At 39.0% G+C, this 23,672-nt stretch overlaps 1 protein-coding gene and 1 long non-coding RNA gene across 8 annotated transcripts in view; one reads left to right on the top strand and one right to left on the bottom strand.

Annotated features, from left to right (window-relative positions):
- ptprea (protein tyrosine phosphatase receptor type Ea) overlaps positions 1-14,436 on the top strand; it is a 60,191-nt gene extending 45,755 nt beyond the window's left edge. Inside the window, exons 4-22 of one of the 6 annotated variants that reach the window (XM_037081987.1) lie at positions 565-658; positions 1,133-1,206; positions 2,103-2,147; positions 3,283-3,419; positions 4,229-4,319; positions 5,185-5,261; positions 5,455-5,491; positions 5,576-5,673; positions 6,271-6,390; positions 7,627-7,790; positions 8,099-8,234; positions 8,384-8,533; positions 9,024-9,117; positions 9,264-9,340; positions 9,446-9,580; positions 9,792-9,917; positions 11,353-11,504; positions 11,596-11,731; positions 12,087-14,436. In XM_037081987.1, coding sequence (XP_036937882.1) covers positions 565-658; positions 1,133-1,206; positions 2,103-2,147; positions 3,283-3,419; positions 4,229-4,319; positions 5,185-5,261; positions 5,455-5,491; positions 5,576-5,673; positions 6,271-6,390; positions 7,627-7,790; positions 8,099-8,234; positions 8,384-8,533; positions 9,024-9,117; positions 9,264-9,340; positions 9,446-9,580; positions 9,792-9,917; positions 11,353-11,504; positions 11,596-11,731; positions 12,087-12,161 — 2,018 coding nt within the window. In that variant the 3' untranslated portion in view covers positions 12,162-14,436. Of the gene's footprint in view, positions 1-561; positions 659-827; positions 975-1,132; positions 1,207-2,102; positions 2,148-3,282; positions 3,420-4,228; positions 4,320-5,184; positions 5,262-5,454; positions 5,492-5,575; positions 5,674-6,270; positions 6,391-7,626; positions 7,791-8,098; positions 8,235-8,383; positions 8,534-9,023; positions 9,118-9,263; positions 9,341-9,445; positions 9,581-9,791; positions 9,918-11,352; positions 11,505-11,595; positions 11,732-12,086 lie in introns of those variants that run through there. The other 5 variants (XM_037081986.1, XM_037081990.1, XM_037081989.1 and 2 more) reach the window with 5 other exon arrangements.
- Positions 1-23,672, bottom strand: part of LOC119010116 — a 66,529-nt gene that overhangs the window by 23,072 nt on the left and 19,785 nt on the right. For both annotated transcript variants that reach the window (XR_005071907.1, XR_005071906.1), the window contains exons 2-4: positions 8,379-8,515; positions 5,574-5,655; positions 4,999-5,054 (exon numbers count right to left, since the gene is read on the bottom strand). This is a non-coding gene — a long non-coding RNA (uncharacterized LOC119010116). The remainder of the gene's footprint in view (positions 1-4,998; positions 5,055-5,573; positions 5,656-8,378; positions 8,516-23,672) is intronic.

Consider the following 23,672-nt stretch of genomic DNA (forward strand, 5'->3'; position numbering starts at 1 on the left):
TAGCACTGAACAAATTGAGATGGCGATAAAAATCCCATCGTTCTCCACTGCACTCATCACTTTCCTCTAGGATATGATTATTATGCGTCTTCCTTGGCACATGCATCTGCTTGATGATAGCCTTTTCTACAGCCTTGTTATTACTGGATCACAATGAACTTCAGCAGCCCTGGACAGTAATTTACGGCTTATTGTGCGTCTTTATAAACATAGTTAATAGCTGGTTGTGTGGCTGTGAGTCTTGGCTCAGCCTCCATTCTTTAAGCCTCTGATTTTCTGTTAGATACACTGGCAGGATGAAATGAGCTGATGCTTATCTCTGTAGACAAAATACTGCTGAAGAAGCCAGTTATTAACTCAGGCCTGTGGCCAGGAGAGACCATGGGAGGTGTGTTGCTGTGCCAAGTTTTGATTTTGCTTTACCGCATATTCACGAGGCTCAAAACACATGAATGCAGCCGCACACATGCACGTATATATCGTCGTCCTTGCACCCTCCTTCCTTCCTCTTTGTTGACGGTGCTCCCTGACCCCCCGGCTCTGCCTCTCCTTCTTCCTCAGAAGACGTTACCATCCCCAGCCAACACATCCTCCCCACCGTGCTGGTCCTGTCCCTGCTGCTGCTCATCATCGCACTGCTAGCCTGGTACTTCCTCAGGTAAACTCTCCCACCCAGCAAGGACTCGCCCACCTCACCTCACCTCACCCCTCACCCGCCGGGCCTCGCTGACTGGCTGTGAGCCAAGGTTCAGGGGCAGAGCTCAGGGTGACAAACACTTCCTCCTTTAGTCACTGAGGCGGAGCCCAGTCAGGAAGTGCTCCTAGCTGCCTCCCTCTCATGCTTATTCAGAAGAGAACAGCCAGGCAAGCAACACAGGAGAACGAAGAACTAATTCTGTACATTTTACGGACTGGATTGCTGTCATTCCAAGACATCAGCTAATGAGAAAGAATAGCTTCTCAAGTTTCAGATGGTAGGATGGACAGGCTTTTGTTTCAAGCTAAACGCATTAAGTATTGTTGAGTTCTAATGTTAAGAAAAAGTTGAACTTATTTTACCATGACATCATCGAATCTCATGTTTTCATGTGATTGCTCTTCTCATTTTCTTGGATTTCTTTTCCCCCGGCAGGTTAAAAAACCAGAGAAAAGCAGTCGTCACAACAGTCGACAAGAAGATACCAAATGGCATCCTGGAGGAACAAGGTAACATTGTGATGAATAAACTGGAGACTGTTGAGAAACTGCAAGACAGAGTAGATTGTGATGGCGACAGAAGGAGCATAGTGTGAAAGAAAATAGGGCGAAGAAAGAGAAGGAAATACAGCCAGCAGTGTAAGGTGTAAAAGTTTCAGTCTTATAGTATGTTGGTTCTCTATGTGAGGACTGTTCCACCAGTGCACTGTGGTTCTATTATACTTCCTGTGGTTGATGTGCAGATCTCAAACTGTGCTGTTCTCACCTTTACTTTTAGCTTGTTGAAGCTGCATGTAAAGTGAGACAAGAGCAGTAAGTCGCTCATCTTGATAGATGCAGCTTTGTTTATTAAGAGCTGATATGTGTGAAGTAAGCTAACAGCTATTGGACTTTACAGGAAATGTGAAACATGTGCAGAGAAGCTGCGAGTGTTCTTTAGGAAGTTTTTTTTTTTTTTTTTCCTAATCTTGCATTACAATGGAATGTACAGAGCAGGTTGTATCCCTACAGATAGGAATGTGAATAGGATATATGTAGCAATAACAAACACTGTGTAAACACTGAGGTTATCAAGTGAGCTGCTACTTAATGTGATTGTAATCATGACACTAGTTTGTTGTGCTAGGAAAGCGTGACACTATCCAGATGTAATTTTAAATCAGTTAAATAAGCAGATGTTTTGCATCAAGATTAATTAAGATTATTAGGTAGTTCTTACGCACGATTAAACACACACCATTATACATGTTTGTTAAAATGTGTTAAGGGTCATGTGTGGGCACAGAAACTGCATGTTTCCATGAACAGGATGCTGTCAAAATGAATCAAATGCTATCTTTACCGTCAGTGTTGTTTTGCCTTGTGTGTGTGGTGCCGTGTGTGATTTCATGTGTGTTGTGTTTTAGAGTTCGGATACAGTACTGAGTCGTTATACACCATTGTACCACCAGGTCAGGTATACGGGGTGGCGGTATTATTACTAACACTCTCTCAGAACTTTTTCAAACCTACATTCACCAGATTTTGTGAACCCTAACTGAATGCCTAGTCGGGTGCTTCCTCAATAGAGGTTTCCACTTTAAAAAGATCTGCCTACGGGGTGCTGTAAGAGGCTTCTCCCTGGGGTTCTTTGGTTCTCTGTTCTTATCAACACCTGTTGATGTTCGGTGATCATAGAGTACTTACAAGTCCTCTTTTTAAATTATCAAGGTGTTGGCTAACTCTTACCAACGTGTCAGAAGATATTAAATCAGTTTTGACTTTGATAAGTCCATGTAGAGCAGTTTGGTAAGTGTATAGACTTAGTGATTCCAAACCAGGGTCACTTCTCTTTCTGCAGGGGAGTTGATGGAAACATTGACAAAGAAAAAACACATAACTGCAATGGAGGTTACATAAAGATGAGTCAGCGAGTGAATAGAGTGGTGACTGTTAACTTAATGTAATGGATAAATGGTTGAAATAGATAGCAAGATGTAATGGAAATTAAATAGTTAGCTGAAAGTAACAGATAAACAGCTGGAATTATTAGCTCCAAGATGTGGATTCAATATCTAGAATACCTAGCAAAAAGAAACTGACAAATTGGTGAAATAACTTGGCTAAATGCATAAATGGCTGTAAAAGTTTGCTTAAAGTAAAAAATGATTGAGAGAGCTTAAGTATTGAATCAGCGGTTGCAATATTCAGGTTCTGCCACTCTGAAGTGGTGGTAGTAAAAAACTAATTTGGACAACGGACAAACACTGACAGTTATTGTATGTGTTCCACTTTTGTACAATAACAAGAACTACTGTTAAATATTAACTCAATAACTGAAATGCACATGTTTTTTTGCAGACAGGTGGTGTTGTTAGGGGGCTACTTCTGAGTACATTTACATCTGACATGAATGTTGGGAGCCACTGGTCTGATTAAAACCCAATTCTGTTTTATTATTAATTCCTTCTAGTCATTCATCTTATAATTATTGAATAATTCACAAAGTGAAATCAGTTAATTTCTTTAACACAACAAATAATTAACTGCAGTAATATTAAACTTGATCAGTCTTGACCAGCCTACTGACTGTTTCTTCCCTTACAGAGCAACAGACGGTGGTCCTTCTGCCCAGATCCCCTTCGGCCTCCAAGACCTACTTCCCCATCCCAGTGGACCACCTCGAGGAGGAGTACAGGCTCCGCTCAGCTGACGATGGCAAGCTTTTCAGGGAGGAGTACAATGTGAGCGTAGCCTCCTCTCTGCCTAATGACACCCGCTACTCTAGTCTTAAACCAGAGTCTTCTGTATCTGGGGTTAAAGTACAGAAACACTGTGGTGCATACAAGAAGAAAACATTTGGTTGAGGTCTGTTTAGCTGTTTATTTAAATCGAGGTATGGTTAAATGCTGTGTATTGATTTAGACTCATTTTAAGTGCTCCAACAACTGGAACTGATTGCAACTGTTATTTTAAATAATGAATACTGAAAACGATAAAATACCCATATTATCATCACTATTTTGTAAATTATGCATTATTTTGAAACAGTATCTTGGGCCTACGATGCGTCCCATGCATTCAGTTGTGGCGACAAAACCACATATAAATAAAATATCTAAAATTGGAGTAAAAGGATTTTCCCACAAAATATTTACTTCCGGCTTATGTGTATATTTTATATTCAGGAAAACTACTGGAGATGTACTGTATGTGTCACACTGTCCGTGACACATAATGTACATATACACACCCACAGGCATGCAAAAAAAAAAAAAAAACCCTGCGGCCTATTTGTGACTATGATTGAGGATCTGAGTCAAATAAAGTGTATGACTCAAAGTCTATGTAACACATACAAGTATGATTTTACTCAGAGCAGACAGAGGAAGTTGAAGTTCTCCGCTTTTAATGGAGGACTGTTATTGTATGTAGCAGAGGAAGTGCCTTACATACAGCAGGCAGAACACAATGCACACACGAGCGGTTTAAAAGTCAGCCTGACTGTTTTAAATGGCTGGTGCAGAATCTGACTGCGTTTTCTGTTTTGTAGTCCTTGCCTGGGGGCAATGCCCAAGGGACGTACGAGGAGGCCAGCAAGGACGACAACAAGGAGAAGAACAGATACCCCAACATCCTCCCCTGTGAGTGTACTTTCTGTTCGGTAGGAACTTGGTTTCTTTTGACTCACAGTTTCCTGCCCGTGTGTGCACGTGTCTGTGTGTCTCCATTTTTTTTTGTATTTATTGTTTTTACAGTTCAGATACAGTAGATTCCTCGAGCTCATGTATTCGACTCTGCCCTTATAGTTTCCTCACCCTTCATTTCTGTTTCACCATTGTGGTTGTTATCAATCATCTCTGTCGCTTTAATAAGTCATTGTGTGATTTCTTTGTAGCAAGTTGAGTAAAAACATGATAATAATATGACAATAAGTAGATAATTTACTAAATAACATGTAATTACCAAAATAAGAACATGTACTGTAGAATGTGACCATGAAATAAAGGGAAGATTAGAGACGTAGGGGAGGATGAATTTCAGCATTATAATAAGATAATTATCCTTGTTGACCTCCTAGAATTTTCATTTTGATGGCGTTATTCTGTTAGTAGCTTATAATATTGTGAAAACATTTACTTATATTACCTCAGTTTTATCTGCAAATTATCAAATTAATGTCAGCAAATTACCATTTTTAAGACTACTGCATGATGACATTTTGTTCTGTTGCTAGCGTTGGATGTGCTAGCTTTCCCACATTGTTTAAAGTCTTTATGCAAAGCTAAGCTAACCAGCTGCTGGATGTAGCATCATATTTACCGTACAGACTCGAGGGTGGTATCGTCTTCTTCCATCTTACTTCTTCTTGACTAATCCTGGATAAAAAAAAGCAAATATGCATATTTTAGTCAACAATTTCTTTATTACTCTCTGTGCTACCTGCTTGAAGTGTAATCAGAGTACGCTCAAACTCTCTGAACTTCCCTATTGTATTTTCACCAACAGATGATCATTCCAGAGTGGTGTTGACTCAGCTGGATGGAAATCCCTGTTCGGACTATGTGAACGCTTCTTACATTGATGTGAGATTATCTTTTTGGTTTCTCATTATTGTGTTGTGCATGGTTAACACTAACACTGACAAGATTTTGTGCCTAAATAACCAACTATTGTCTTATTTTGTTTGAATGTTGTGCCCCACAAATTATTAAACCTTCAGTATATTCTTTCTTTATTAGCTTTTATTTATTACTTCACTTTATTATTTTCTGACAGGGATTCACGGAAAAGAACAAATTCATAGCAGCACAAGGTAAGATATACAGTGGTGCACTTGGAAATGATAATTGTGTTGAAGTTATTTGAATTCATTAATTAAACTTTAAATGTCTCACAGGTCCAAAAGAAGACACCACAGCAGATTTCTGGAGGATGATATGGGAGCAGAAAGTAGCGACTGTTGTCATGCTGACGAACCTGAAAGAAAGAAAAGAAGTGAGTGAATTTCAGCCTTATTTCTTAAATTACGCACTCCTGCTGGGGCTTCCTCTTCAGCCGAGTCTGTACTGAAGGGCTATACGGAGCCTCACAAAAAGATCTGAGAAGAAATGTGCTTCAAATAGACTTCACTGGTTGTGGTCAAAGGTGTAATGATGCCATTTAATTTAAACCAGTCATTTCACACCTGTAATCTCCCCTCTGACATCTCTTTTTCTCTGCTATAATTACGCAATCTTTTATTGTGAGTCATCTGAACCAGAGCTCGTTCACTGAACAAGGAGAGGGGAGAAAAAGGCTAACAAGATCAATAAGAAGAGAATCAGAGAGGATTTAGATCAGTATGTGGATGGGTTGAAATCAATGCCTGCATAATGTGTTATTAAGTCCTCCAAGTCAGTCCTATATTGAGTGGTTTCACCTCTCACACTTAAACTAATATGGGCTGACTGGCCATGAAATTGAAGCATGTGTGCCTTCTCATTTGAACAATCGCGTCTCTTGAGAGGAAAGTCCTTTAATACGATACAGAAGAACAACTCCTCCTTAGGTTCTTTAATTTATTGAATAATGGATGTCATTATGTCCCTGCAGGACAAGTGTTACCAGTACTGGCCAGATCAGGGCTGTTGGACCTATGGGAATGTGAGGGTGGTAGTGGAAGACTTCACTGTGCTCGTGGACTACACCATACGCAAGTTCTGTATACAATATGTAAGTATCAAGAAGTGCTTATACAATGGTGAATAAGGGCTTTTGTAGGTAGGAAAGAAGCTGGGGTTGAGGAGAATAATCAAAGAAACAACTTGGATTTTCAAAGATTAAAGGGACGGAAAAGAATTGGTTATTCTCTGACATTGTTAAATTATACAGTCGTAAGAAAAGAAGATTTCTCAGCATATTATAACAAGCATCCAGACTCTGAGGAGGCATTTCAGAGAATCGGGCCTATTGAGAAGAAAGCAACGTACCGTATGTGGATATGGCGATTCTGTGCATCAGGAACTGAAAAGATCACTGGTTAGGGGACATTTTTACCTTTGCTAATGTGATTCTGGGCTCAAAGTCACAAGTTTTTACTCGTTGCTTTCCTTAGGTGTGGTTTTCGTATAAGCCAATACAAAATTCTACCACAACTACTTGTACACAACTGTTTTTTTTATTTTCTCAAATGTAATGGATTTATGTATGTGAAACAAAAACAGAAACATGTGGTTTCATACCATAACAAAAATCACTTGAAGTTTTATATCTTCAAAGTCTGGAGGCTTTTAAAATTTAATGACACTGGGCGCAAAAGCATGAAGATTTCCTTTTTGCTAAATCTAACTGCAAAGTATTATTTGATGAGGTCATCACCAACCCTGCAAAGTGAAGCAATGTGGGTCCATAACAGGAAAAAAAAAAACACTTATTCTCCGAGTCTTAGTCTCATAAACTTGTGACTTCCATCTTGGATTTTGCTTCTTACCAATTTATGATTTTAGAATCTCAATCCTTTTTTTCCCCGTGGAATATTATCCATCGCACTGTGGCTCCATAATTTTATATAATTTTTACTTAATATTCAAGTTTTTGTCTTGTAATTCACGACTTTAATCAAAAGAAATCCTACAAATTTTACAGTTGCCCTAAATCACCATTGTAATGTTCACATTGTTCACAGAAAATGTGACAATGACAATGTGAACAGATAAATGGGAAGAGTTTGTGAAACGTTACTGGGAGTTGTATCATGTGTACTTCAGTTCCTTTTTCATATTAACTCAGCCAGACTATAGCTTTGAATTTCAGCAGAATGGAGAAATTCTAACTCATTGGAAGCTGTTCCTATCTTGATTCTCGTTCCTTTTGAAACTGAGATTTATCAAAAGATTGCCCTGGGGTCAGCGCGGGCTCTGCTATGCTGATGCTGTAAACACTGTTAACTATGTTTGTGTCTCCATGTAGCAAGCCAGCGATGCTGCCAAGACTCCCCGCCCGGTCACCCAGCTCCACTTCACCAGCTGGCCTGACTTTGGAGTTCCTTTCTCCCCCATCGGCATGCTCAAATTCCTCAAGAAGGTCAAAGTGGTCAATCCACCCTTCGCTGGGCCTATTGTGGTCCACTGCAGGTACCAGACTGCTGAGCTAATGGGTCATTGTTTATTGTTTTGTTGTTTACTGGGATCTACGTGCTTTTGACTGACTGTTTCAATTATCCAATTTGTTTCTATGGAGATGAATATATTTACGGTTAAACATCCGCTTTGTGTGTCTGCTGGAAAACAAACTGTGACTGGAAACCTTCTGAGTGACTTCAGCAATATGTGTGTTTACAGGCACAGACATCCCTTTGTTTCCCTTCTGTTGTCTATTAACATGGAAGTGTCAGCTGAGGATTGTGGTTCATTCAGTCTGTGGTTTGTTTGCGTCCCTGCAGTGCTGGTGTCGGGAGAACGGGAACCTTCATCGTAATAGATGCCATGATCGACATGATGCATGCAGAGCAGAAGGTTGACGTGTTTGGGTTTGTCTCCAAGATACGAGAGCAGCGCTCACAGCTCATCCAGACAGATGTGAGTTGAAGTTCACACATGTCAGCCAAATGACACAACACATTTCTTGATGAATGAATTGTACGTGTAAATTATCCCACCCTCAGTCATCTGTACATTTCCAAGTGTGTCTGTGTTCATCTGTGTGTGTTTGTGTGTTCTCACCACAGATGCAGTACTCATTCATCTACCAGGCCCTGCTCGAATACTACCTCTACGGGGACACGGAGCTGGACGTGTCGTCTCTGGAAGGACATCTGCACAAACTGCACAACACCTTCACAAACGGCGACCGGGTCGGCCTGGAGGAAGAGTTTAAGGTGAGACCTCCTATTTCACATTATGGCTCGTGAGATGTTACATTTAATCAAACATCAAGCCGGTTACACAACAAACTGACAAACGGCTAAAGATTTGACCAGTGGCATATCTACATTAACCTCTCTTAATCTAAGAGTTATAGTTTGCATCCATCGCAGAGTAGTAAATAGGGTTTCTTCACATTTCTGTGTGCTCACTATGACAAAGCACAACAATATATTCAGCCAGCGTGGGCCGGTGGTGCAATAGGGTTCAGAAGATACAGAACTTTCCATTACAGGCCTTTTGTGTTTGATGCAGCTGTAGTCGGGGAGGTGAGGCAAGGGACATTTTGTTGGTTGTTATCTGCAACCTACCCACTAGATGTCACTAAAACCGTCAACTTCTGGTTATGTTACAGAAAATGTTATTGATATTTGTGCACCTAAGGATGCTGAACATTTGCAGGTTTATAACAGTTTTTACTTTCCTTTTATGATTTCTGCCCAGAAACTGACCAACATGCGAATAATGAAGGAGAACATGCGAACGGGGAACCTTCCTGCCAACATGAAGAAGAACAGAGTTCTGCAAATTATTCCATGTAAGAAAGATGGAAACCTACAGAACAATAGTAGATTGTACTGTCTCACACATGTTCTCGTGCCTTGCAGCATTGAGTTAAAGGTATTTTTCAGGCCACTTTATGAACCTGATACTCATTTGAAAGCTGCTCTGTTCTCCTTTCAGATGACTTCAACAGAGTCATTCTCTCCATGAGACGAGGTCAGGAGTTCACAGATTACATCAACGCATCTTTCATAGATGTAAGTTGATTTTAATCACCTAACACAATAGTTCATTAGTATTGCTGTTAACACACGTTATTAGACCAATAAAACTGAAAATGTTTGTGTTCTGCTGTGACTCAGGGCTACAGACAGAAGGACTACTTCATTGCCACCCAGGGCCCTCTTCAACACACAGTGGAGGATTTCTGGAGGATGGTGTGGGAGTGGAAATGTCACTCCATTGTCATGCTCACTGAGCTCCAGGAGAGGGAGCAGGTGAGCTGCAATAGCTGCTATCAAGCTCTGACTGATGGCCTCAACAACCACAAGAGCAGTGAAACAGAAACCATCTCTGTTCTGATTTTTCTGACTTTGACACAAAAACTTTTATGCTAGTTTATAAGTGTTGAGTATCAAAAAGGTTTGAGCCCAAACTACTGTAAACATTAGCTTGTCAGCAATAACTGTTTTTGTCTTGTTTTCATAGGACAAATGTTGCCAGTACTGGCCCACAGAGGAATCAGTCACCTATGGAGATTACACAGTGGAGCTGAAGGGAGACACTTTGTGTGACACCTTCAGTCTACGAGACTTGGTACTCACCTTTGTCCCGGTAAGCAAATTATAACGTTATCAGACAGCTGGTTAATGAGGCAGTGACTCACATTACATTTGCCTGTCAGGGTGAAAAGGCTTTTTTATTGGCTCTCTTGATGTAATTCCATTGAGCTTTTAAGTTCTTCTCCGAGGGAAGTGAAGTCATTTTTTTGCATTGTGTAATTGCAAAACGTTTAAATGGAGCCAGTAAGATTGGTTTTACTTTCAATCGGGACAGTGTCCTTTTCCTCACAATTAAGTCATTGTAATAACATCAAGTGAAGGAGGAAGTATTCACACAAAAAAGTGAAAATACTTCATCAAGTCAAACATCTGTGTTACTTAATGTACCAAAGGTGGAGGTGGTTGGTGGACTGGGTTTTAAATACAGTTCAGTGGTCAAGTTTCCCAATCATGAGATGAACAATGCGGCAGGAAAGAAAAAAAGGCTTTAACAGTTAAATATAAAGGAAACAATGTGAGAAGTCTAAAGTGGGAATGGCTTTACCAGCAGACAAAGATGGTGTGGAAATATTTCGAAATGAGATTTTGGGCCATTTTGCATTGGAAACATCTTTTCTTTGATACAATTGTAATTAAAACACAACCAAAATACATGTTTAGGTGTTTATTTTAGTCTAGATGTCTGTTAATTAGTAATTACTACTAATAAATATTTGCCTTTAACACACAAATTATCACTGTAAATGCAAGTAATCAACTGGGGAAGCTTCATGGTGGTAAAATAAAGGTAAAAAGAAACATCACCTTTTCTTTTTTCTCAAAATCATTTTTTTTCTCATTCTTCCCAGTTTTAGTCTTTTTATCTATATTATGAATGTTTTTACCAAGTGGTTTGTTCATATATCATTTATAGCCTGATTTACAGAACATTTTATTCCTAAAACTATGGCAAATGAGTGTACATTTACATCTACATTTAGATCTTTTGAATAACTAAACACATCATTTCAGAAAATTTGCAACAAAAAATTATTGTCTTAATTTAAGTAATCATCTTGGAAAGTTGAATCGCTGAATCATCTTAATTTCTGAACATAAACAGGAAGATTACGTTTCATTAATTCTAACAGCATTTTTGCATCACACTTTGTACAGCTAGACAAGTTCAGACATAATTGTCTTATAGAGAACAAGAAACCAAGCGAGTACATAAAACTCTTGTGGCTGCCAGAGGAAATGTGGTGGGCAGGATGTGTTTGAGATTATCAAGTGGAGCCTCCCATCTCACATATTTCATTAAATTCGACCCACATCACCTCTCAGGGGCTCAGGAGTACATTCCCACCTCCCTCAGTGCACCACTCATCTACAGCCCACTTAACCTCCACTGACATTGCACCTGCCATTATACGCTTTCATATGCAGCTAATAAATCATATTTGAAAGGTATTATGATCTCAAGTCTGCCTGTGCACTTCCTCCCAAAGGAGAAGCAGACAAGGGTGATCCGGCACTTCCACTTCCACGGCTGGCCGGAGGTCGGCATCCCGGCCGAGGGGAAAGGCATGATCGACATCATCGCCTCGGTGCAGAGACAGCAGCAGCAGTCTGGGAACCATCCCATCGTCGTACACTGCAGGTATACATTTGAGCCCGTTATAGCAGCTTGGTTGTGTTTTCTACAATGTTCATTCTTGAATTCATTTTTTGTGTGTTTGTGTGTGCTGCAGTGCTGGTGCAGGGCGAACAGGTACGTTCATTGCACTGAGCAATATCCTGGAGCGAGTCAAGGCAGAAGGCCTGCTGGACGTGTTCCAAACTGTGAAGAGTTTACGTATGCAGAGGCCTCATATGGTCCAAACTGTGGTAAGTATCAGCAGAAGTGACTCCAACATGGGGAGAAATATCAATTTTTAGATTCATCACAGTTCTTTTTTGAAATGTTATGTCTCAATGCATAAAAGTCACTAATCACAAATATAAAACCCAGTACTTGACATTAGGATTGCCTGTAAAGGCTCATTTATGCCCCCTTAATATATTAAAATAGATCAATTAATCTCAAATGATGTAACTCAAATGTGTTCTTTACATTGGCATGAATGTTAAGCATGCATCCTATAGAGGGCATGTTAAGTGCTAAAACAAAATAAAAATCTGTTTTTTGCTTTATCTTGACTGTAACTGATCCTTCTTTCCTGTTTGTCTCTGTCCTCCACAGGAACAGTATGACTTCTGCTACAGGGTGGTACAAGACTTTGTCGACATTTTCTCAGACTATGCCAATTTTAAATGACGAGATTTGCCTTAAACATGGTTTTTAATGTTGTTTTCTAAAGCTGGTTTGTCAGTTTTATGTGTTTCTTTAACTTGGTCAAACGATCTATTTTGCTATGCACTTGTCCCGCCATTAACTGAACTCCATCCTCGCTGTAATATACTGTATGTCAGTGGATGAAAATTGTACATGAAAAAAGTAAGATTAATAATGTATATTTCACATCCTGTATGATAATTATTTTGTCATGAAGTGTTGTTTCAAACCTGGTCTCTTATTTCAGTTTTGTTGTATAATACTGTACTTTAAATGTTTATCTAAGTGTTATTTTGGATTGACCACGTAATATTTTTAAAAGTTGTAGTTATTGTAAATGTATTTATGTATTGACGATGACATTCCTTTTTTTAGTTTGGCGAACACGATGGGAATGTTAACCTTTTTTTTTGTTTAATACAAACATACAGTCCATTCTTTCATTTATCAACAACTTCTATCTGAGATTAGAGGCGGTATTGCGACTATTTCTCATTGTCCTCAAGCTACATGCCCATCACAAATGTGATACTCTTTCCAATGGAAATACTGTCAGAAAAAGGACGAATCACTTCAGCAATAACATGGAAAATGTTAAGTTATGCAACAGAGGCTGAGGTGACACCACTGGGGTCGATTTCCAATAAAGATTCGGGCAGAAGTTTCACGGTGAGATGTATCAAGAGTCGTGAAAAAAGACCATTAAAGGATAAATTCACCTAAAAACTAAAATTCATGCATTATCTACTCACCCACACATGGATGGAAAGTAAGTTAAAGTTTCGTAATCCACAAAACATAGAGCTTCACAGCATTACAGCTTTGCCGCATTCTCCTAAAGAACCTAAGTAGTTGGGGACTTGTGTTTAAAAATGTAAAAAACAACCAGAAAACTACTACTTCAGTTGTTTTGGAGAATGCTGCGACCATTCACATCATTTAAACTGGCGACACTGGTGGACAAAATCTTTATAACTTTTTGAAATGACCAGTTTTGTCCCCCATTACTTTTTAAACACATAATTTGTTAAGATGTGCTTAAAAAATAGCTTGCACCAAAGAGGAATTATTTTATAAAGAGTTTTGATGATCCATTATGCATTATCTACTCCGTCCTTAAATGATCGCCTCATTACATTGCCTAAAATCGCATGTTTTCAAGACAGTTTAAAAAGACAGTGTGAGTAGATAATGAATTTTTGGGTGCACTTATCCTTCAAAACTGGCTATGTACCTCAAAAAAGTGGCATGCAACTGCATTTAACATGGATGTAACATTACTACAGTCTGCCTTTTGTCTGTAGACGGCAAAAAGTATTTTGCTAAAAATGACTGCACATTAAAAAGCACATATAACTAAGCCTTTTGCCAAGAACCTGCAATACTCAAGAGTATGTTTATTGCTTTATTTATATTCTAGATTAGAGAATTTTTCACAGATCAGTGCCATATGTACATTTTTAAGATGTGGAAAAAGTAGAACAAGCATAAGTTGAAGGCCAAGCATTTAGAGGTAATACTAAGAAAAGGTAGGTCAGTTGGATTTCATGACAAACTGTGTTAGTTAACACACAGGAAGGTATTCAAAGTGTAACATTAGATGAGTCCTGTAATGGCAAATACCACAATACACAAATGTGGTGCTTCAGTGCCTGCTTAATGCCAGAGCAACAAAAACAAAAACACCCCATTCTATCAGATATGTTTTAGAATACAGACGTATTCTTAGATTTACATCCAGAATGTTTCATAGAGAAGTATCTCATGGTAGTTCCATTCGTAGGAAAGCATCTGAATGTGAAACAGCTTTTCTGTTTATTTCTTCCGAGGCAGTAACACCCCCCCCCACCCACCCCATCCATCTGGTACTCCGACATGAAACCAAACACTTTGAGTGATCCGACCCAGCTCTGCTTTAATCCCTCGATGAGATGTGTAATTGTGTTGATGCTGTATGTAAATACTACATGACAAAGTGTTGTGAAAGTGGCTGGCCAGCAAAGGAACTGTGAAGTGCATATATTTTGTGTGCTATCTGTGGGAGATGTGAGGTGCAGCACAAGAAGAGTCTTAACAAAACGACCCCGAGTCTATATCCCCCATTGCTTCTTCTCGACGTCCTTTAGAGAATATCGAGGAGGGTCTATATAGACTGCAGCTCTTTGCCTTTGCTCTCTCTGTGGGTGGTCTGTCCCTTTTTGGATTCTCAGTGTCTTTGAAATGCAAGTTGCAATATTAAATTCATCTGAAAAAATGATTGGTCTGTCAATGAAAGTTTGTGCCACCATGTAACAGCTCATACAGAGGATTCATTTCAGCTCTGGGTGAGACATACTAGGAGGGTCCATGTGAATAATGCACGCAAGCATCAGCCCTGAACAATGGAACAATGGTTTTCTTGATTTATTGTTCATTCGGCACATAAGCCGTCAGAAAATAGGGTGAATTGCCCGTTATGATGTCCCATTTGTCCTACAAATCTAAATATCTAAATATATTCAATTATTATCATAGAAGACTAAGAAATATTAAAACACTAAATACTCTTATCGAGTTAATAGCCTTTCTTTCCTCATAAAACAAACTTAAATTATAGATGACCATGACTAAGCTCTCAACACATGATTCATTTGAACCCACAACTTTTTTGTAAAAAAATAAAAGCTGTAGAGATCTACAGAAAAGTAGATCTGTAAGAGAATATTCAGTTTGATATCATGATCTTAATATTGAGGTCAGATGAGAGCATCAGCTGGGCCAGAATGTTTATCAGAAGCATGAATCTGAAAAGTAATGTCTTATTATTACTACGCTACATTAGGGCTGAGGACCATTTACACAACCAGTTAATTCAGCAGTTATTTTCTTGATAATTTGGTTGCTAAAAGTAAAAATATATTGAAGACGAACAAGGAAGATGACAAAGAAGAAGAAGGAGAAGAAATCAACCATCCTTGCTCACTACATCTGATCCTTTCTCCCCCTCGGGTGTGCATAAACTACAGGTTACAAGCCTATGGTTAAAATATAAACATATGAAACTGTCCATTATGTTATCTGCATTGGCCATGAGACATAGGTAATTATTGGCAATTATCGGTAATTATCGGTACCCGCTGAAAAGTCGGTATCCTGCATGCTTAAAAGATATTCAGTTAAAGATAAACTCTGATAAGGATCTTTTAATGATCAGTATGAAAAAAAGGAAAGATTAGCAGCAGACGGAAATAATTTTCCATATGGACACCTGACTCTCGTTTTAAGACGGACTTGAAAATTTGGGAACACATCCTTTAAGTTCAACTTAACATGTAACTGTGTATCAGTCTCGAATAAAAATACAAATATAAAAACAACAATCAAGTGCGTGAAAAAGGAAATAAATACCAGCAGGACAAAGAAAATACAATAGGGCGGATGGAAAATGACTGAAGGCAGTTTGCGCAGAAAGAACCACAACCAAGTGTGATTGAAAAAACAGAAAAACCTCAAAACTAATTCATACACAGGAACAAAGAGGTTCAGTTCTTTGTGTCTCCAGCACTCTAGTTCACACCAGCACTTCCGTTCTGTTCAATGTTAAAATATAGACACAAGTGACCACTAAACCAGGGTGTTGCAGGCTGTCTTCAAAGTGATACACTCTCTGTAAGACAGCTTGCAACACCCTGGTTTCAATGGTTATGTGGCTGTTATTGAGACGCATATTTCTGGACTTGTGTAGGTACTAATTACAGACAACAGGGGGCAGTGCGCCTTAATCTATATGTAGATGAGAAATGTATTAAAGGAAAATGAAAAATTCAGTCATAATTGGGTCCCTATGATTACCATCACAGAGCTGTTGTGATGATGATACCCAGATTAATACTGAAGCTGCTTAACAGATGTTGAAAAATGCAACAACTGTCAGTATGATGAAACTGTGATCCAGATGTTACACATAAAATAACCATATCTGTGATTTTGTTCTAATTGCTTCAATAAAAAGTTCCCAGATCTTACAAAACTGTTTCCCTAGATTGCTTCACTGTTTCATGTGGTTTAAATCAATGTTAATTATTGTAAAAGCATCCAGAGTGAGTTCTTACTACATGGTTGCAGGACAGTTCTTTGTTTAGCACTATTCTTAACTATCTTGTGAAAAACATGGTAGTTTTTTTCAGCAGCCAGACCAGACCAAGACTAAAGTCACATCTGCTTAAATCTTGATTATCTCTTCTGTAGGAGAAACTGCTTTCCAGTAAACATGGTGTCTCTACAGGAACTGATGTGGCTTTAAAACACCAAAAGCAGATACTTTAAAAATACAGCAGTCAACTTCCGCTTTCGGAGTGTTGCAACGAGAAACAGAACAGAAAAGTACGAGACAAATCTCCATTCTCCAATACAAATGTGGTAACATGAAGCTTTCATCTGTGTGATTGCCACCAGTCAATAACAAGGAGGAGTAAATTTGAGCTATTTTTGCCAAACAATCATGTTTTTTATCTTGCAGAAAATCCAAGCGACAAAAAGTCTCTTTGTTGACCATTTCCACTTCCTCTGGGACCCGGCGCCATGGTAACACTCCTCAGTGGGAGGGGCGGTAGCCAAAAAAAGGTCAGCAAGAGTGAAGAGGTCATATGAATTATGTATTAACCCTAACTGACTCTCTTATTTTGATTGACCCTTCACTAATTATATTTGGTCTTTCCACAAGGCTTCCCCTTTTCCTTCTAGTATAATATGGAACATGAGCCATTTATTGGCCGGGTGGCCTCGGCTGTGACCCGTCTGCTCAAAGGCTTTCATGTGTGGCCACGGAAACTGATTTCTGATCACACTGTGTGTCAAGCAAAGCCTTTTTTACTTGTTCCGTCACTTTTTCCACAAACATGCCCACATTCCTTTCACCGTCGTCTGAGTAGAATGTGCATTCAAAACCAGATGTATTTGGGGCTACACACATGTTGTATTATCATAAGGAATCCAACATTCTCAAAAAGTATTCAGAAATTCTCAAAAATACATCTGAAGAATGCTGCTTAGACCAGACGTCGGAAAAACAGCTCGCCAGAGTTTTCACCTTTAAAAGCACTTCATAGAGACATTAAGACAGAATTATTTCAAGTGCGCTTAATTAGAAATGATACTAATGGTATGTGTCCACAGGGGCATTTTCAGATGTTGAGGTTTTACTACGTGATGGGCATGCCACTAGGTGGTGTGTCACGATCCCTGGCTGCATATGATTGGTCATATGCTTTCACTGATGGGCTGTCTAAACATTAATGATTTCTCTTATATTATGACAACAATATTACTGCAGTTGCTGAATCTGTCTTTATCTCAGATTGACAAATGTTAGTTCATAATTTTTTTATTTTTTTTATTTTTTTTTAGGCTTTCCAGATAGTGAGTCACGTTGGATGTCCAGTGATTAGCATGGAATAGCCTGGACCTCATCCTCAGCCCTATATCTCAAAATGCAGCTGATGCAAGATCCAGTGTTTCTACGCTTCCCATTCATCGTCTCTGTAAGCAGCTATGCAGTGCATTCTGCTAGTGTTTGAGACAGAACGTCCCGTTGGCTGCTCTTCATTTGCATGAAGTTGATTTCTAGGCTACTTTATGTGAATCAAGGCGGTCTAGCACAACTTGCCGCCTCTGGTTAATCCCAAAAAAACACAAAAACAAACTATTGTAGATTTAAAATTAACAAATATTCAGCAACTGCCTGGCTTATTTTTCACCTTCAATGTCCACAAAAACCACTGTGGACCATACCATAACTAAATGTCTTGCAACGCTGCTTAAATTGATCTGACTTGTACTTGTAATTATGGATCCAGTGGAAACGTACCATCAGAGTCTACTGTCATAGACATGCTACAGCGCCTTGAGCTAGATGCTAACTTCAGCATGCTAATATGTTCACAATGACACCATGCTGATGTAAAGAGAATATAATATTTGCCATGTCGACCAGTTTAGTTTTGCATGTTAGTATATGCTAATTAACACTTAATACCCAGCAAATCTGAGGTTGATGTGGATGTCATCAATGGGGCTTGATGAACACTATTGACAAAAGTCAGGGTACAATCAAAGTCAGTAGGATTCACTACTAAATTTCATGGCAATCCATCCAATAGTTGACGAGATATAAAAACCAGGAGACCTAATCTTCCTCAAAAGACTCCCTGTATCTGCAAAATTTAAACAAAAGATGCACAAGTCTGAACATTTAAAATTTTGTATGCTACTAAAGTGTGGTGTCTGAACCTGACCATATTCACACTCTTTCCTCCTGCCTCAGTGTGACTGTGGCTGATGTAAAGAGACAGGCACCGGGTAGAACATGGATGCTGTACCATTAATATCCTATGAATGAACCGGAGATCCTGTCCGTCTCTCTGTCTGTCTATCTGTCTACGTCACATCTCTGGCTTGATAATGACTTATTGTTGAATTTGTTCTCTCACTCTCTTCCTCTCCCTGTCTCTCTTTCACAGCGCAGTGTCTTGCTACACTGAAAACATTCTCAACAGGCGCTTTAAGGCCTGCTATAATTCAATCAGACAGCTTTTACTGGGATGTTAATGTGACACAGTGCCCCCGAAAATGCATTACAAGGGATATTCTATTCCCTCCCTTGTTCCGTCAGGCTAATATTACTTTCAACCTTCTTTTTCAGGGCATGCAGTGGAAGCTCCAATGAACTGACAGCTTGGTTTGGACCATAAATGTAGCATAACAAAGCGTAAACGGAAAGGTTAGATAATGAAAATAATTTGGTGTTAAAATGTAATGTGTAATTATATTATTATGTAAATATGTATATGTATTTTGTACCACAAGAACAGTATATTAAATTCAATCAAGATATGGTTTAAAATAAGCCTACCAAACTTCATCACATTTGACTGCTTTCTTCATTTATTTGGAGCATTCATACAAATGAAGGACTAAATCCAAATAGCATCCACACATCACAGGTCGCACGCCTCTAAGTTACAAGCTCTTTTCCCTGATCTTGGGCTGGCTGGGATGCTTCCTGATTTATGTTTAGGATTTCACGCTCTTGCATGTAATTTTCTATCACCCTTTTCTGCTGCGGTGGTTGGCAAACCTGCTTAGAGGTGCATTACTGCCACCAGCTGTCGCAATCTCGTCACATGACTATGTAGGCAGTCATGCCTCCCCAATCACGTTACCTTGAGAGGCAGATGGATTTGACCTGGATCCACAAAATCAATGGGATTCATACATTTTGCACCAAGGGTATCTGTACCAAATCCCATGGAGATCAATACAATGGCATCCATCTGAATCAACAGACTGATTGCTATCTGAGCTGTGGTACTCTTGTATTGTTGCCAAAGACTTAAATATATTTTATGGTGTGTTTTTCACAATGTGCCTTAGATTTAAAAAAAAAAAACGTAATATTAACTCTGTTGACCACGTCTTGGTAGCAGGGCTAAGAGGCTTTAAAAACAATGCAATGTAACAGTGGCCGTTGTCAGTACTATGATATTGGATATTATGGCTCTACAAGTTAAACTGTAGAGGGGCCCTAAAACTGGCCCCTGTGGGACACCACATCTATGTATTTGGTCTAAAGTTGGCAAAGGAGAATGTCTATTTTTCAAATCATTAAGTTGGCCACAGTTAAAATATAACTGCGTCAAGTAAACCTCAATGGAGACAGAAAACAGTTTGCATTGACTGGAAAAACATCCAATTACAACAGCTGAATAGTTCCTCGGTGATAGTATCGTGCCACGAAAAGGGAAGTTGGTTACAGGCCTTTAATTATTAATTACAGAGTTCACTTAATATTTTATTGCCTTGTTAACATTGTTGCTCAGAAGCAGTTTTAATGAAGCCAGATAAAAGCAAACAATAAGACATAACCATGAAGCACTGCAAAAGGGGGATAAATAAACAAAAAATAATTAGTATTAACATATGTCACATTCCCAACATGGCAATTTAGATTCTCAGATTCTTGTATTATTTTCTAATGTCAATCCCTTTATCAGGTTGCTTTTTGATTTTACCATAAATGCATGAATTGCCTTTGTTAGATTCTGCCATGTGAATTGTATCCATACGTCATTCTTGCTGTTTGCATATCGAGAACCACAGTGGGAATGGAGACCCAAACTTTGCAGTGCCATCTTTGATTAACATGCCGAATTGTAAATCTTGGTTTTTATTTGAAAGGAAAAAAACTAAACCAAACCAAACTAGAATCAAGTAAAGTGTGTTTAATGAATTTCCCTAGTGGTAACACACAATGAGAGTGCATAATGCAAGTCCTAGTAATTGCCATGGGAATCTGAGATAAACAACTGAACATTATCAGTCAAGTCTGAGAGGGGGTGGTCTGATACTGCAGAGTCAGAGGCCTCTGAACAGAGGGAAAGAATTTGCAAAAAAAGAAATGAATCAGCATGCGCCTTTGATGCTTGAGTCATTAAGTGTGGGGTAAAACAGTCACAATCAAGATGCTTATCAACAATCTGGTCCAGCTGTCTGCTTCTCCAAGTAGTTAGGGTTAGATTTTAAATTTTCATTCTTCACAGAGATGAAAAACGGTAGGTGTGGTTAAAGTGATTCAAAACTTCAACACCAAAGGTTTTTAAACCACTGAAGGAAGCACCCATGATGTGCTTTTAAAATAACATGTTCACCCTTGTTTTTTTTCTGGTTTTCCATCCGTCTTGCCCATCTTTGTGAGTGAGATCTCATGAACACCTTGTGGCAATTTCATTACATTTAGCACAGTCGTTGACTCTGGCTCAAGGGTGACAAACTGATTGGATTTGGTGGTCAAAGTTCAAAGGACCCCGTGACCTCACGTCTGCCTAAAACATTCTTGTAAATGTGATAACTCAGGAACACCAGGAAGGAATTTCTCCAAATTTGGCACACATGTCCACTTAAACTCAAGGATGCCCTGATTACTACTTGGTGGTCAAAGTTTGGTTGGTTAGGGTCACAAAACACGCTTTAGTTGTTGTGTCTTTGTGTTCTCTCAGAATCAGCTCTACTAGCTAATCATGAGAACACATACCAGGCCTGTTTTTTTTGTTTTGCGCAATGAATACACACTGTCAGACATGGTGACAAACCTCCTTATCGGCTTTTTTTTACTGAAAATATAAATGTATACTAGGAACTACACTTCACTACATATAAAGGCTTGCTTCTGGCAGCCTTTCTGCTTCTGCTACATTCTGAATAAAGAGCTTTCAAATAAATACAAAAAATCATCGACAAAACCTCAGTCAATAAATCACACAACAAACAGAGCATTCCCTGACCAAGCAGCCTGATGACATCTGTTATTAGAGTGACAATATATATGAACTGATTAATGTACAGGGTTTTCTGAAGAGGTCAGCATAGCTCAACAAAGACACTAAATATGAAATACTGTTGTTATGGTTGCATTTCATTAACCCACTGCTCTCTAACTAAAAGCACTTTGGGCGCCAGTCAGATAAAGAGGCCACAGAGTTAAGACTTTGATTTAGTGATCTTCGTGTTTGAGTGCTGATTGAATATGTGGTCCAACAAAAGTCACAAGCCCTGTCTGGAAACCCTCTCAGTTCCTTTCTCTTCTTTTGTCTGTCTCATCTTCTTAGAGCTCTGAGGAACTGTTAGATGCTGCGTCAGTAAGTGATTTGCAAAATGAGGAAACAATGACAATTGTGAAAGGCTTTAAAAAAAATGTAAAAATTGACTTGCAACACCTTCTGCAGGTTGATGTTTAACACTCTTCCATTTCTGTCCTGTTACATTCAAACTAAATTTGGCAAAAATACAGGACATCTTGCTTATACTTCTGGGAACTATCCTTGTTAAATGCTCAATAAACTTGCGCAATTGGCGTCTGAAGAACAAGGGCGAGTCCCAAAAGGTAAATATCTTGAGCAACACCAGCATTGCTTCATTGTCAGCTTTATACTGTACAGCTCAAGCACAACGTCGGAATTATACATCCTCAAGGCAACCCGGCAAATAAAATAGAATAGAATTAGAATACCATTGGTATGATAAATGTTCTTATGAGACTGTTCCTAAAGATCATGCATCCTGATGAGGTGATCATTTTGTGATCCATCTATGTTTTCTATGAATAAGGTGTCAAGTTTGTTTGATAATGGTCAAAACAAAGGGAGTACATGTTAAATAAACTGCACCCAGGTGATGATAACAGTCAGTGATCAGTCAACAATGATCATAATGTTTGAATATTAATTTCTCTTAAGAACAAATCAATACCTGAGACGGAGAACCTATAAAACACCACCATATTTGATGGCCAATGGCAAAAATGAAAAAGCAGCACTTTTCAGTCATAAGACCTGGGGGCACTTGCACTTATCAGAATTTTCACAGACAAAAGTGTCACCTGGGGTGCAGCAGAGCATCACTTTAAAAGGAAAAATCAGTCTTTTGGTTTCATTTTGTTGTAGCTAATGCAACATCTCCATTAAATTCCTGATTTGGAAGTCAATTACCATGGCAACAGTGGAAGCTTTAAAACATTTGGGTCAGCCCTAATGTCTGAAGGGTTTCCCAGAGGGTCTAAGTTGATTTCCTGCTGGGCCTAAGCATCATGGAATAAAAAAAAAAAAGAAAACGCATTCTAAAGCCGTTTTTACTTAAATGTGTTGTTCAAGAAGCAAACTCCTTTCAGGGATAGATTGCTGTAGGACTGATACCAAAAGCCCTGGAAATAAGTCAGTGAAATGTCTGAAAGAAGGTCTGTGTTTAACACAAGCTGAAGAGATTTTCATGTTTTTTGTTCTACAACATAAGATACATCAGTTAATACTCTACCTTTGAATTAACTTTAACTTCCATTGTTAAAGTTGTCATGAGGTAGTAAGTTTATAGCTGAATGTTTTACTTCTGGTGGTTTTATTAAGGCTACAAAATTCAAAATTCAAGTTGCATTCATCTATAAGGATTAACAAAATTGGCATCTTATTTTCTGCAATAACCCAAAATCCTGAGAAAAACAGGGCAATGCTAACCCTAACACTTCAGACCTGCAGCTCTCTGTGACTCATTGCGTAGCTTAAGTGGGGTTGAGAGAGATAAAGGAGCGTGTGTGTGGAAGTGAGTATGCAGTTTGCAGTAATTTAATAGTGTTGTACTGTTTAGGGTGTCTACTTTAAATACTGCAACTTCTCAAGATCCAAGCCCAAGTTGAAGTTGTTGGCAAAATGTCAAAATATTCCTTTAGGGGACCAGATGGGCATGTCGGATCTAGTTGAGCAGATTAAACAGCATTTTAGCCAACTGGAGATGTAACTGTGCAGACCAGAAGGATCAGAGGGGCGTTTGGACCAACCACATCAGCACTTAAGAAGCACTTGGGCTAACTAGAGCTGTACTGTGTCATGGGATCCAACTAGGAGTACTCGGGGGGGAACTTAGACTCCAGCACTCAGAACATAAGTAGCAGAGGCAGCAACCCCCCCCTCC

Source organism: Acanthopagrus latus, chromosome 20 (assembly GCF_904848185.1).
Source record: "Acanthopagrus latus isolate v.2019 chromosome 20, fAcaLat1.1, whole genome shotgun sequence".
NCBI classification, from domain to species: Eukaryota; Metazoa; Chordata; class Actinopteri; order Spariformes; family Sparidae; genus Acanthopagrus; species Acanthopagrus latus.